Raw genomic sequence first — 14,255 nt, 5'->3', positions numbered from 1 at the left:
AGAGGGGCGAATGTCCAGGGCACCATGAGAAATCCCTTCCCCTTCCTCATAACAGAACCATGGTATCTTCGAATACCAGAAGTAGCATTTGAACAGGCAGATGATGCCTTGGTTCAACGGTTCCTATGAAGGAATGGCACTTTCTACAGTTTAGCACTCCCTAGACACTGCAGTACTAGTAACTAGATGGATCACGATAGGGACCAGAGAGGATTCCAACTCAACTGCCACAAATAAATTAATCCAGGGCACGAACGTTTAGATATATCAAATAACGTTTTTCTAGCCCTTTTTAAAATAGTTTACTGGGGCAGTGAGAAATCCGGAACTCACACTGAAGCTCTGGTGGTTCCGGGGGAAGCGCGGGGACTCTTTATTCGGTAGTACAAAGGTGTCCGTTCACAACAGAAGCCGGCGTGAGCTCGGGAGGGCGGGTAACGGAGATGACAGCAGGGCGAGGGGGTGAAATTAGGGAAACCAAAGACTAAAATAGACACCACCAATAAAATAAACTGTACAAGTTCATGAAGGAATCCTCACCAAAGTCCCAGGGACGCCGGAGAAGCGAGTGATGAAGCAAACCCCACAGTTAACAGTTGTTGCCCAGCCAGAGCGAGACAGACTGTTGGGGGTTTGAACAGGGGATTCTTCCCCCTGGGATTCTGAGCTCGAGACAGGTCACGTGAGAAGGGGAGGGGCTTCAAGAGCCAAAAGCGGGTGCAAGGTTGGCATCCTCCCAAATCAGAGAGACAGACCCTATTCAAAGCAACAAGCTCCTTCATGTAATGTCATATGCATATCACAGAAGTACCAGTTGCCACTTGTGTGATGCAGAGTAAGCCTAAGGAAGCAAAGCAAGCCTTAAGAGGATAATGAGTGGGGATCTTAGTGGTTGTGGGTCCCGGGTGAGCCTGGGGTTGGGTCTGGGGGCAGCGGCGAGTCTCGGTCTATTGTATCTAGCTTACAGTAAGGGATGGGGGAAGAGGACCTGTCGGAACAAACTTGGGGTGTTTACCTGCAGCCAAGTGAATCCCAGAAAGCCAGTCGTGCGGAGCCAGGCAGGTGAGCCATAACATTACGTGGCTTATTGTCGGTGCGACTTCATTTGTACCATGGGCTGTTTAACCCATGTTCTTCAGTAATCCCTACCCTGTGTCACTTAGTTTATGCTGTATGATGTTTAACCCATGAAAATAACTTTTGCCCTCTTTCCAGGTATCACCATTTGTTCAGTTCGGTGTTTAACCCATCACAATGCCCACAATTTCTCCCCACTTCCCCTTTCGTTTATATCATAGTGTTTAACTAATGATGAGCTTTTCAAGCCAACATGTTTCCCTTATGCTATTTTATTTTAACTTTGGGTTGAAATGATCACCATGAACTCATGGGCAGAATCACTGAATTTTAATGAATGGATATTGTAAGTAATGGTGAGGGTTTTTTTTATAGCTGTAGTTTTGTCACTAGGCTTATCTAGGATATTTCCCTCATTGCAATGGTGATACACTTCCAAAATGTATTTCATTAACTGTCAATTCCCTTGAGGTGTTCTTGAGGTTGTGCAAAGTACAATATAAATGCAAGTTTGTTCTTAATATTACCAATTTGCAATATGTTAAAACCCTGATGTGTTTAATTTACCACCTCAAATTTCTCCCACCACTACCAATGCCAGTGACAGTCCTATAACCACTAATGTTTGTCTATCACCACAAAATATATATTAACACAGAATGACAGTTGTGATGTCATGCCGATTTAACATTACAATGAAATATGGATGCTGTATATTGTATACATACTGTTGTGCGGTCTGTGTATGAGATACATAGTAATTCCTGGATCAGAGATACAGAAACATTTTATGATTATGTTAACAGGCAGCCAGTGTTAAAAACAAGAATAAAAACAGTACATGCTGGAAATATCTGTGGAGTGAGAAACCAAATTAGCATTTCATGTCAGTGACCTTTCAACAGAACGGAGTTCTGTTTGTTGGAACAGTTGGCAGGTTTACCATCATTGGCCAGCCTTCCATCATGGGACCACAAGCAGGAGCTTGGCACTGATGCCAAAGGCACTTGCAAACACGTTGCTTCAGTGCAGCTATGACATTGGCATTTACCAGATAATTTGGAAAATTGTTGAGATATGCCATATCCACAAAAACATAAATCTAACCTGTGCAAATACCTGATAATTATCAGCATTTCTTCCTCCTGATTATCAGTAAAATATGGGAAGAATTCATCAAAGGTGCTATAAAGCAACACCTAATTAATAATAATCTTTTCGTTCACACTCAGTTGGGCTTCAGACTTTGTCATGGTCTTTTTAGAAACACAGATACAGGAACTGAATGCCAGAGGAGACTAAATTCCCTTAATGTCAAAGTAGTTTTTGAATGAGTATAACACCAAGGTGCCGTACAATAATTGGTCATTTGCATTTATATAGCACCTTAAACATCGTAACCATCCCAAGGTGCTTCAGAGGAACATCATTTTCAAACAAAATTTGACACTGAACCACATAAGGAGATATTGGGGCAGGACATCAGATGCTTGATCAAAGAAGTAAATTTTAAGGAAAATTTCAAAGGACGAGAAAGAGAGATGGGCAGATGTAAGGAGGAAATTTTAAACCTTGGGGTCTAGGCTGAAGGCATGACCACCAATGATGCAGTGAAGAAAATTGGGGACATGCAAGAGACCAGAATTGAAGGAGCACAGATATTGGAGAATTGAGAGGTTATAGAAATAGGGATGAGGAGACCATGGTTGAAAATTAGGATTTTTATCTTGAGGAGATGTCAAACCAGGAGTCAGTTTGATCAGTAAACACAGGGGCGATGAGTGACTAGGACCTGGTATCAGTTAGGACACAGGTAGCATAGCATTGGAATGGTTGAGTTTAGTGGTAGCAAAGGCCTAGATGAGGGTTTTAGCAGCAGGTGAGCTGAGGCAGAGGCGACGATATTATGGAAGTGGAATTAAGCAGTCTTGGTGGTAGAGATGCTGTGTGGTCAGAAGCGCGTCTCTGGGCTAAATAAGACATCACGGTTGTGAACAACCTTGTTCAGCCTCAGATAGCGGCTAAGGAGAGGGATGAAATTGTGACTGGGGAACTGAGTTTGTGGTGGGGTCTGAAGACAATGGCTTTGGCCTTCCTAATATTTAATTGGAGGACGACGTTAGTAAACTGATGTCAATGATGCACAAGATAGTGGCCATTGAAACCCAGGTCATCATTGCAGCTGTTCCTCAGGGCAATGTCTTTGATGCATCCATCTTAACTGCATCAACAAAGACCTTCCATCTCTCATTAGGTCAGGAGTTGGGCTGTTTGCTGACTATTCCAGAACATTGAGCTTGATTCATAACTTTTGCTTCATAATTGTGCAGCTCATGCAAGTCTATGGCAGAACATGGAAAAACTCAGGTTTGGGCTCAAGAAATGACAGGTAGTATTCGTGTCACATAAATATCAAACAGTGGCCACTTCCAACAAGGAAAAAGCCAGTCACCTCCCCTGATCTTCAATGGCACCACCATTGCTGAGTTTCCGCATCATCAATGTTGTGCAAGTTACCATTGACCGGAAGCTTAAATCAGACCATCCATATCAACTGTGGATACTGGAACAAAGCAGACACTGGATATTCTATCAAGTGGCTCATCCACTGACTTCTCAAAACCCCTCCACCATTTACAAGGCTCAAACATGGAGTGTACTGCATTGTGGAGCACCAACAACAATCAAGAAGCTCCAAATATACCAAGCAGTCTGCTTGATCAGCACACCAATCACTGGACTCAGTATCCAACCACTTGTGATCACAATGATTGCTGTACGTACCACCTGCAAAACGTGCTGCCCCAATTAACCAAACTTATTTCAATTACACCTTCCAGCTCTGTGACTTCAATCACCAATAAGAATGAAAGTGATGTCATGGAAACAGCACCATGTTCAAATTTCCCCTCCACTGAATCTTTACAGGGCAGAAGGAGGCCATTCAGACTATTAAGTCTGCAGTGGCTCTGTAAAGAGCATTTTACCTATTCCCACTCCCTTGCCTTATCCCCGTAACCTTGCATATTCTTTCTCTTCAGATAACAATCCAATTCCATTTTGAATACCTCAATTGAGACTGCCTCCACCACCCTCTCAGGCGGTTTGTTCTAGACTCAAACCACCCTCTGGTTGAAAAAATTTTTCCTCACATCACTTTTACTCCTTTTGCCAATTATTTTGAATCTGTGCCCTCAAGTTCTTGATGCTCTCTTGACTGGGAACAGTTTCTCACTTTGCCCTGTCCATACCCCTCAGGATCTTGAATAACTTTAACAGGTCTCCTCTCAACCTTCCTTTCTCCAAGGAAAACAGTCCCAACCTCTCCAATCTATTCTCATAGCTACAGTATTTTTATCCCTGGAATCGTTCCTGTGAATCTCCTCTGTACTCTCTCCAATGCCTGCATATCCCTCCTCAAGTGTGACACCCAGAACTGGATGCAGTAGTCCGGATGAGGCCTAACTAGTGTCTTATACAAGTTCAACATGACCTCCTTGCTCTTGTACTCAATGCCCCCACTAATAAAGCCTAAGATACCATATGCTTTATTGTCTGCTCTCTCAACATACCCTGCCATCTTCAATGACCTTATATACATATACACCAAGGTACCTCTGCTCCTGTACCTCCTTTAGAGTTTCTCCCTTTATTTTATACTGTCTCTCCATATTCTTCTTGCCAAAATGAATCACCTCACACTTCTCTGCATTGAACTTCTTCTGCCACTTGTCTGCCCAATCCACTAACATGTCTGTCCCTTTGAAGCTCAAGACTATCCTCATCATGGTTGACAACATTTCCAATCTTTGTATCATCTGCAAATTTTGAAATCATGCCCTGAACACCATGGCCTAGTCATTTTAAAAATTCATTCACAGAACGTAAGCTTCGTGGGCTGGGCCAGCATTTATTGCCAATCCCTAGTTGCACTTGAGAAGGTGGTGGTCGGGGGTTTGGAAGATGCTGTCTAAGGAGCCTTGGTGAATTCCTACAGTGCATCTTGTAGATGGTACACACTAATCTACTGTGCATCAGTGGTGGAAGTAGTGAATATTTGTTGATGTGGTGCCAATCAAGTGGGCTGCTTTGTCCTGGACGGTGTCAAGCTTCTTGAGTGTTGCTGAAGCTGCACGTCCTCTAGGCAAGTGGGGAGTATTGCGTCACACTCCTGACTTGTGCCTTATAGATGATAGACAGGCTTTGGGGAGTCAGGAGGTGAGTTACTCATTGCACGACTCCTGGCCTCTGACCTGCTCTTGTAGCCACAGTATTTATATGGCTAGTCCAAATCAGTTTCTGCTCCATGGTAACCCCTAGGATGCTGATTGTGGTGGATTCCATGATGGTAATGCTATTGAAAGTCAAATGGTGATGGTTAGGTTCTCTCTTGTTGGAGATGGTCATTGCCTGGCAATTGTGTGACGCAAATGTTATTTGCCACTTGTCAGTCGAAGCCTGGATGTTGTCCAGGTTTTGCTGCATTTGGATATGGACTTCTTCAGTATTGGAGGAGTCGCGGATGGTGCTGAACATTGTGCGATCATCAGCGAACATCCCCACCTGACCTTATGATGGAAGGAAGGCCATTAATATATATCAGGAAAAGCAAGGGTCCCAACACTGACTCTTGGGGAACTCCACCACAGACCTCCTTCCAATCTGAGAAACAGCCATTTATCACTACTTTGTTTCCTGCCACTCGGTCAATTTCTTATCCAAGTGCCAACTTCCCCATTTATCCCATGAGCTAGAATTTTGCTCACAAGTCTGTTGTGTGATACTGTATCAAATGCCTTTTGAAAATCCACATACACCACATCAACAATATTGCCCTTATCAATCTTCTTTGTTACCGCCTCAAAAAAACTCCGGCAAGTTAGTTAAACATGATTTCCCTTAGTGAATCCATGCTGGCTTTCCTTAATTATCCAGCACTTGTCTATGTGATTATTGATCTTGTCCCGAATTATAGTTTCCAGAAGTCTCCCTACCACTAAAGTCAAAATATAGCTGCTGGCTTTATCTTTGCACCCCTTCTTCAACAAGGATGTAAAATTCACTATTCTCCAGTCCTCTGGCAACAGTCCTGTGTGAAAAGAAGACTGGAAGATTATCACTCGTGCTTCTGCAATTTCGACTCTCACTTCCCTCAGTACCCTTGGATGCATCTCAATCCAGCCTGGTATCTAATCTATTTTAAGTAAAGATAGCCTTTCAAACACCTCTTTCTTCTCGATTGTAAATCCTTTGAGTCTACCAGTTACCTCCTCTTTCACCTCGGCCTGGATAGCATCACCTTCCTTTGTAAAGAGAGATGCAAAGTACTCATTTAATACCTCCGCTATTTTTCCTGCCTCCATGTGCAAGTCCCCTTTTTTTTATCCCTAATCAGCCCTACTCTTTCTTTTACCACCTTTTTATTATTTATATGCTTATAAAAGTCCTTGGGACTCCCTTTTATGTTAGCCGTCAGTCTCATTTCAGGTGCTCTCCTGGCTTTTCTTATTAGTTTTTTCACTTCCCCTCTGGTCCTTCTATATTCAGCCTGATTCTCCACTGTATTTTCTACCTGATGTCTGTCGCACATGCACTTCTTCCTTTCATCTTTACCTCTATCTCTCTTGTCATCCAGGGCACTCTGGATTTGTTTTTCCTACCATTCCCCTTCAAGGGAATATACCATGACATTGCCGGCAATACCTTTTCCTTGAAGATGGCCCATTGATCAGCCACTGTCTTTTCTGCCAACGTTTGATTCCAACTGACTTGATTCAGATGCATTCTAATCCCATGGAAGTTGGCTTTCCCCCAATTAATTATCTCTGCTCTGGATTGTTCCTTGTCCTTTTCCATGGCCAATGGTTACTGTCTCCTAAATGCACTCTCTTTGATATTTGATCCACTTGAGCCATTCATTCCCCAGAACTAGGTTCAACAATGCCTGCTCCCTCATTGGAAAGGAAGCATACTGCTGCAGAAAATTATCTTGAACACATTCCAGGAACTTGTGCCCCTCTTGTCCCTTTTCACTATTCCTATCCCAGTCTATATTTGGATAATTGAAGTCCCTCATTTTAGTGACTCTATAATTGTTGCACCTCTCTATAATTTCTTTGCAAATTTGTTTCTCTACATCCCTTCCATTGGTTGGTGGTCTATATACTACACTGATTAACATTATTGCACTATTGCATCTTTTACATTCCTTACCTCTAGCCAGAGAGATTTCATCCTTAACTCCTCTGGAACATGATCTCTCCAGAGGATGGAGAGTACTGTAAAGCCATCTTTAATCATTATTGCCACTCTGCCCTGCGTCCCCAACCACCACCATCCTTTTCTTCCTTCCCTGTCTTTCCTAAACACCTTGTACCCAGGAACATTTAATGCTCAGTCTTGCTCTTCTTTGAGCCAGGTCTCTGTTCCAGCAATAATATCATAATTCCATTTGTCAACCTGTGCCTGTAGTTAACCAATCTTATCAATCACACTCCGTGCATTCACGTACATGCACATTCATCCTGATTTCAGCTTTTTTATTTTCTCCCTTACTCTGACCCCATCTAATGCTTAGTATTGCCTTCTCTAGTTCTATCAAACTCTCCAAGTATTCTATTAACCTTGATACTACTCCTTATCAGTTAACAATTCTCTACTTCCCACTCCCAGTTTTTATCCTATCCAGTCTGAATTTTCCCTCAAGTTCCCATCCCCCCGCCAATCTAGTTTAAAATCTCCCTAACTGCACTAGAAAACCCCCCCGTGAGGATATTAGTCCCAGTCCTGTTAAGCTGTAACCTGTCCTTCTACAGGGTCCTACCTGCCCCAGAGCTGGTCCCTATGCCTCAGAGATCTAAAGCCCTCCCTCCTACTCCATTTCTCCAACCGTGCGTTGAACTGGGTCAAGTTACCTATCATTCTGACTTGGACGTGTATTGTTGTGCCTTTGCCATTATTGGGTCAAAATCCTGGAATCCCCTCTTGAATATTATCAGAGGAAAACCATCAACACAACTGTAGTGACTCAAGAAGAGGCCTGCTCGTGTTTCAGTGGAGCTACATGTGGGCCTTGCTAATGTCATTCACACTTGAGATCAGATATCTTTTTAAAAATGGGATCACAGCCACTGAGGATAAAGCCTCGTTCAGAAGGAATGGAGCAAGAAACCAACATTAGAAGCGGGATTCACACATGCCTTTAAAAATTCAGTGACTGGGGAAGAAAACCTGTGCTGAGTCCCAAAAATTGGAGATTTTCCATGAGATGACATGCTGCAAGAAATCATCTGCTTTATGCAAGATATGTCTTTACCATCTAGTTTAAAATCTAGTTAAATCTAGTTCTTTACCATCTAGTTAAGGAACATCATAGAAGAGCACAGTTGGGATGTTGACCAAAAAGCTACTTTAATTGGAAATGCTATATCCCTAGTCCTAGCTACAATCTGTAATTCCCCAATTTATGATTGCTGAACGATACTACATTATTAAGCGAGATAGCTACTTTTGCATTGCTCTAGACAAAAGTAGGGTTTTCAGAGTAGGGTTAGTATTGCTGAGGTTGGAAGGATTAAATAAAGAATATACTATTCTCATCCAAGCAATTTGAATTAATCACATTGGCAGAGGGAGTTAATGATGAATTTAAATCTTTTAATATTGAACTGAGTCTCACCTGAGACAAGATTAACTCAAGACTGTTACTATCAAAATCATTCTTAAACTGTTGGCTGAAGATAGAAATGTGCTATTAAATAGCCTTGTGTCATCTTGCTGCAGCGAACTGTCCTGGAAAGATGACTTCCCAGTGAAACTTTATAAAGCACAGCATTGCATACTAGGCATGCTGCTACTGCTCTGTCCAGGAGATAATCTGCGAAGAAAGAAAGCTGTGGTCATTGTAGGAGCTGTAGACTAGTATATATCCTTCTTGAATGTGGGCTGCAAGATCTTAGTCAAAATTCTCAAGATAAATGATGTACCATCATCTCTGAAGTATTTGATCCAAAGCAAGTCAGTTCTATTGCAAAGCAATTCTCAAGAATAACATTAGAATCCAATAGTCTGAGGGTTGGGATACAATATAGCTATGTATCTCTTGATTTGGACAAAAAAAAACCCTTCAACTAAGTCAAGTGGACCCACACATAGAATCTGATCCGACCACTCTATCATTTAATGGTTAGCCATTTCTGTTTCGAGGCCTTTCTGGCCGCCTTATTGAAGTGTCTGCATGCCAGGGGTGCATTCTGAATCTTATTTATTCTAACACTTGGACCAGCTGTTCAAATGGTCAAAACTCATGTAGACAGCAAAGTTATCACATAAGTGCAATATCACTCCTTTTTAAGTTGAATGATATACATCCCTTTTAATGGGTGTACTCTTGCCTTATCTGTGCACTCCACAACCTGGTGAAGACCATAAGAGTGTCAAGATAATGAGGTAATTTCTGGGGAACTTCTGTTATCGCTCTAAATGTTTATTGCCACCCTGGTGTTCACTGTGCAGAAGCTGAGGTACTTGAAGGTACTTTTATCTCTGGACTTGTACTGGTTGATCGTGTTCTTCATTGATAGAGTTATGGTCACTAAATAAGACTCCACTCCATAATTTTCATGGGAAAGTTGAATTCTATCCACATATGTAAAATTAGGCAGAAAAGTAAGAGTGTTTTATGTTTGTATCAAAAAAGTGACCCTAGGTATTTCAAATGTTGATTCTCATAACGACAAAATACTGCAGGAACTTAAATTATTTTTTTCTCTGTTAATTTATGTATTTGTACCAAAATTTGTGTTTCAGCTCTTTTGAAATTTCACCCTTTCCCCCAACCACTTCAGTTTTTGACTGATGTGCATTAAGACACATTTGAAGCTTTGGGGTTCGATTTTCAACTCCTGATTTTTTTTCAATGGTTTCTAATATCTAGCGAATTTATAGAGGTGTCTGCCAAAGCTTTTGTACCTAGCTTTACTGTCATAATAAGATTATGGGGTTCAGAGATTAAGAAAATAAAATATGCAAAGAGAAAAGCCCAATTAGCAGATCAAGGCCTGCTCCTTCACAAAGAATGTGGAGCCTACCCATCTGTTCTTTCTCCTGAGGGAAAGTTCTGCATAAATATTCCCGGATCACCTAAGGTAATCAAGTAAGCATCAAGATTTATCCAAGTGCACATCATCACCACAGAATACTAACCTATTGCCTTCTAATCAACACTCCTCCCCCTCCACAACACAAGAATTAAAATTCCATGAAACATTTGTTCATCTCAAAACGTACTTATGCCTGAAATTACAATCTCAATCTAATATTTAGCTCCATCTTAAATTACTTAATTGAATCCTCTCTGCCTCTTTTTGTTTCAGCCTGTTCATCAATGGGGAAAACACTCAAATACTTGGATTGATACAATACAAATAAATGATTGTTGTTGTCAGAGACCAGACATAGTTGGGCCAAAGATGCAGCTAAGTAACTATGTTCACCTTTCCTTTGTCATAACGAGTAGTGTTATGACCAGGTGAGAAGGATTGAACTGGCTCCCTTCTATTCAACCTCCTCGGTTGGTCACAACTAAGGTTAAAGTTATTTGTCATGAGGATATGTCTTTTCCAAATCAGAACGTATCTAACTATTTGAGCTGTGAGCAATCAGGAGCCAATAAAACAAGGTTTTTGTGAGTTAAAGAAAGAGCAAATTTATTAACCACTAAACCTGAGAAAAAATAAAATAAAATCGTGACATCCTGGTCATTGATCAGAAACTTAACTGGACTAGCCATATAAATACTGTGGCTACAAGAGCAGGTCAGAGGATGGGCACTCTGTGGCAAGTAACTCACCTCCTGACTCCCCAAAGCCTGTCCACCATCTACAAGGCACAAGTCAGGTATGTGATGGGATGCTTCCCATTTGCCTGAATGAGGACAGCTTCAACAACATCAAGATGATTGATCCCATTCAGGACAAAGCAGCCTGCTTGATCAGTACCCATTTACCACTTTAAACATTCACTTCCTCCACCACCAGTACACAGTGTCAGCAAATGTGTATCATTCATAAGATGCATTGCAGCAACTCACCAATGCTCTTTTAACATTACCTTCCAAACCCATGGCCTTTGCCACCCAGAAGAGTAATGGCAGAAAATGCATTGGAAAATCACCACCAGCAGGTTCGCTCCAAGTCCCTCACCATCCTGACTTGGAAATATATTGCTGTTCCTTTATTGTTGCCTTGTCATACTCTTAGAGCTCCCCCGCCAATGGCACTTAGGGTATATGTCAAGCAAATGGATTGGAGGGATTGAAGAAAGCAGCTCTGCCTAACTCCTTTGGCCTCTACCACCAAAGAGGCAAAGAGGAGAAATGTCATGCCAATATCGTTCCTCTCCAAGTCACAGCATCTTGATTTAAACATATATTGCTGTTCCTTCATTGTTGGTGGATCAAATCCTGAAATTCCTTATCAAATGATATAATCAGTGCCATCATCACAAGGACTGAAGCAGTTGAAGGTGAAAGCCCAGCACCATCTTTTGGCAACTAGGATGGCTAATAAAGAGAACCCTGCCAGTGTCGCCAACTATAAATTGAGAACAAATAAATAAAAAATAATTTACTTTGTTGGAGGATCGAGAGTGATTATTCAACAAGCCTTGTTTTCAGGCTTATTAATTTTAAACCTGTGCCCTAAATAACTTGTTTACAGTTATATCATCTTTAACTCTGAGAACTGCTTTTGGAACATTTCTGACTGTGTTTTTGCAGATATAAAAGAATTATATGAGTGTTTCTCAATAGCTAAGAAATTCTTCCATGATTAATTGGGCAGAAAGGTTAAATGCAAACCTCACGTCAAAGCAATTTAAATTTTAAATTTGTCATAAATCACTGGGGATAGTGCACTGTAGTATCAAGCCCCACTGTTCCCCGGGCTGTGACAAATGTGAAAAAGTTTGATCAAACCACCAGACTACCCCAATTCTACCTAACTGTTTAATTTAGGTTAACAGAATACAAGCACCAGGTTTGTAAACTTAATAAGTATTAGCTGTTCATTGAACAAACTGTTGTTAACCAGTGACAAAAGAAAGAAATATGAACTGCTAATTTCTAACAGTATAACTTAAACTCTAACCCCTTCTTAAATCCCTATACACACACACATACAAGACATGCAAGGTACGCAAAAACATGGATTTTAAGAGTGGGATAAAACAGTTCAACAGCACCAATTCCAGAGTACAGGATTCGATGGGTTGATTTTGATTGATGTCTTCCAAATTCCTTTTGGTTCTTGTTGATGACACGAGGTGGTCTTCCAGCACTTTCAATATTTAGTTCACTGGTTGAGCACTTGCCTTTCAGTGTCTCTAACAGTGATTTTTCCCCTTTGCCTCTTGACAAGGGTTTTTGGAGAGAGAGAAGGTTATAGAGATATGAGGAGAAAAAACCAGCTAGCTATTATTGTGGAAATCCTGGAATCTTCCACACACAGGAGAAAGAGGTTTTAGGTCTTGTTTCTTTCAGGCTAGGAGCTTTTCTGCTCTGCTGTCACACAAAACCTGGTCAGGATCCAATTAAAATGCTGTTGTCAGGCAACTCCCTTGGTTCAGGACTCCTTTCCGGCACCATCCTGTCTTTCGTGGAACACTCTGTTTCAGGACTGCAACATTGTAATATCTCTCTTCCTGTCACAGTGGACATGTCTTTCAACCTGCAGCCTTGTAATTCTAATCCACAGTCCATCACAAATAAAAAGATATGTTTCTTACGTGTTCCAGGACTGCAACATTGTAATATCTCTCTTCCTGTCCCAGTGGACATGTCTTTCAACCTGCAGCCTTGTAATTCTAATCCACAGTCCATCACAAATAAAAAGATATGTTTCTTACATAGTCTTCTGCAACCTTATGCAGTCAGAAAATTAACATGGGCCCAGATTTTCTGATTGGTGTAACTGCACAGATATCGGCGCTTGCTGCTGTTATACCGCAAGACCTAAAGGAAGTTCTGCATGCTGTCACAACCACACGAGGAGGGTTGAAATGACTCCCCTATTGTACCACTTCAGGTCTGACTGAAACAGGGTTTTTTTGTGAATTTAGAAAGGACGTGCTTTGCCAGTACAGCAGGAGTTCCACTATTTACGCTTTCAGATTGTAAAGAATTAGTCAGACAGGTTTTCTTAGATTAAGCAAAGAACAAGTTAAGTTTATTGAAACTATGCCACGAATTTAAAAACTAACTAGGTAAATTTCAACCGCCATTCATAAGTCACACACATTCACCTGGCCCTGCACATAGTTCAAGGAATGTTTTTACAGTTTGTGAAGAAGATAAGACAGAGGAGTATATGGTTAGCTATTCTTTGGATGGTTCCAATGAAGTGATTCCACAGTGCAGCTGTTTTGTTATGGAGCAGATTTCCACATTTTACTCCAAGAAGATCTTGGTTTGCAGTAGATTTCTCAGGGTGGTTACTTTGCAAATCTGGGCACACTACTTCTGCGAATGAGAGACAGAGAGGGCAACCAACAGTCTGTTTACAGCACAACGTTCTGATCTCTGATCCCTCTCTTGCTTGGTAACAGTCTCTTAAAATACCCTGATGACTCTATATTCCTCAGAAACTTTGTTAGTCCATTTCTGATGCAGTCATTGTCTTAGAACAAGTAATTGCATTTTGGTGTCTCATCTCAGAAACATTTGCAAAGTTTCAGAATAATGTAAAGCCACTAGGAGATGGGATCTTGAATTCCCCCAAGGGGGTTGAGTGTTTTTCATCCCACTTGGTGGAATGCAAGCTCTTTATTGTAGCCATCTGGCAGTCTCTGGTTTCTTTTAGAGGGTATCCGTTTTTTAAAAATTCAGCCAGAAAAGAAAAATTAGAAATTGTATCTTAAAAAAAAACACATCCTCCTAACAGCACATACATGCATGGTGATTCTGTGTGCGCTCAAAACTTCAAGAGGGCAGAGATAATGCTGCCTGGACACTGTATGGAATTGACCTTGCCATTGGAGACCTGGGCTACGTGGCTAGGTGCCCTGAACTTACCCAAAAATCTACACCAGAATGCCTAGAACTTTTAAGCACAGGCGTAGGCCCAGGTTTGGAAGTGATTTACAGTGAAAATATATCAGGAAGGCCATTTTTTGATGCAAAT

General features: G+C 41.3%; 1 protein-coding gene across 3 annotated transcripts in view; it reads left to right on the top strand.

The window, feature by feature from the left end:
* The first annotated feature begins 378 nt into the window (after positions 1 to 378).
* rmdn3 (regulator of microtubule dynamics 3) overlaps positions 379 to 14,255 on the top strand; it is a 470,539-nt gene continuing 456,662 nt past the window's right edge. For 2 of the 3 annotated variants that reach the window (XM_041214025.1, XM_041214026.1), the window contains exon 1: positions 379 to 1,062. In XM_041214025.1, the coding sequence (XP_041069959.1) occupies positions 873 to 1,062 (190 nt within the window). In that variant the 5' untranslated portion in view covers positions 379 to 872. The remainder of the gene's footprint in view (positions 1,063 to 14,255) is intronic. The other variant, XM_041214027.1, reaches the window with a different exon arrangement.

This window comes from Carcharodon carcharias, chromosome 20 (assembly GCF_017639515.1).
Source record: "Carcharodon carcharias isolate sCarCar2 chromosome 20, sCarCar2.pri, whole genome shotgun sequence".
NCBI classification, from domain to species: Eukaryota; Metazoa; Chordata; class Chondrichthyes; order Lamniformes; family Lamnidae; genus Carcharodon; species Carcharodon carcharias.
This window is presented reverse-complemented; position numbering and strand designations above follow the sequence as displayed.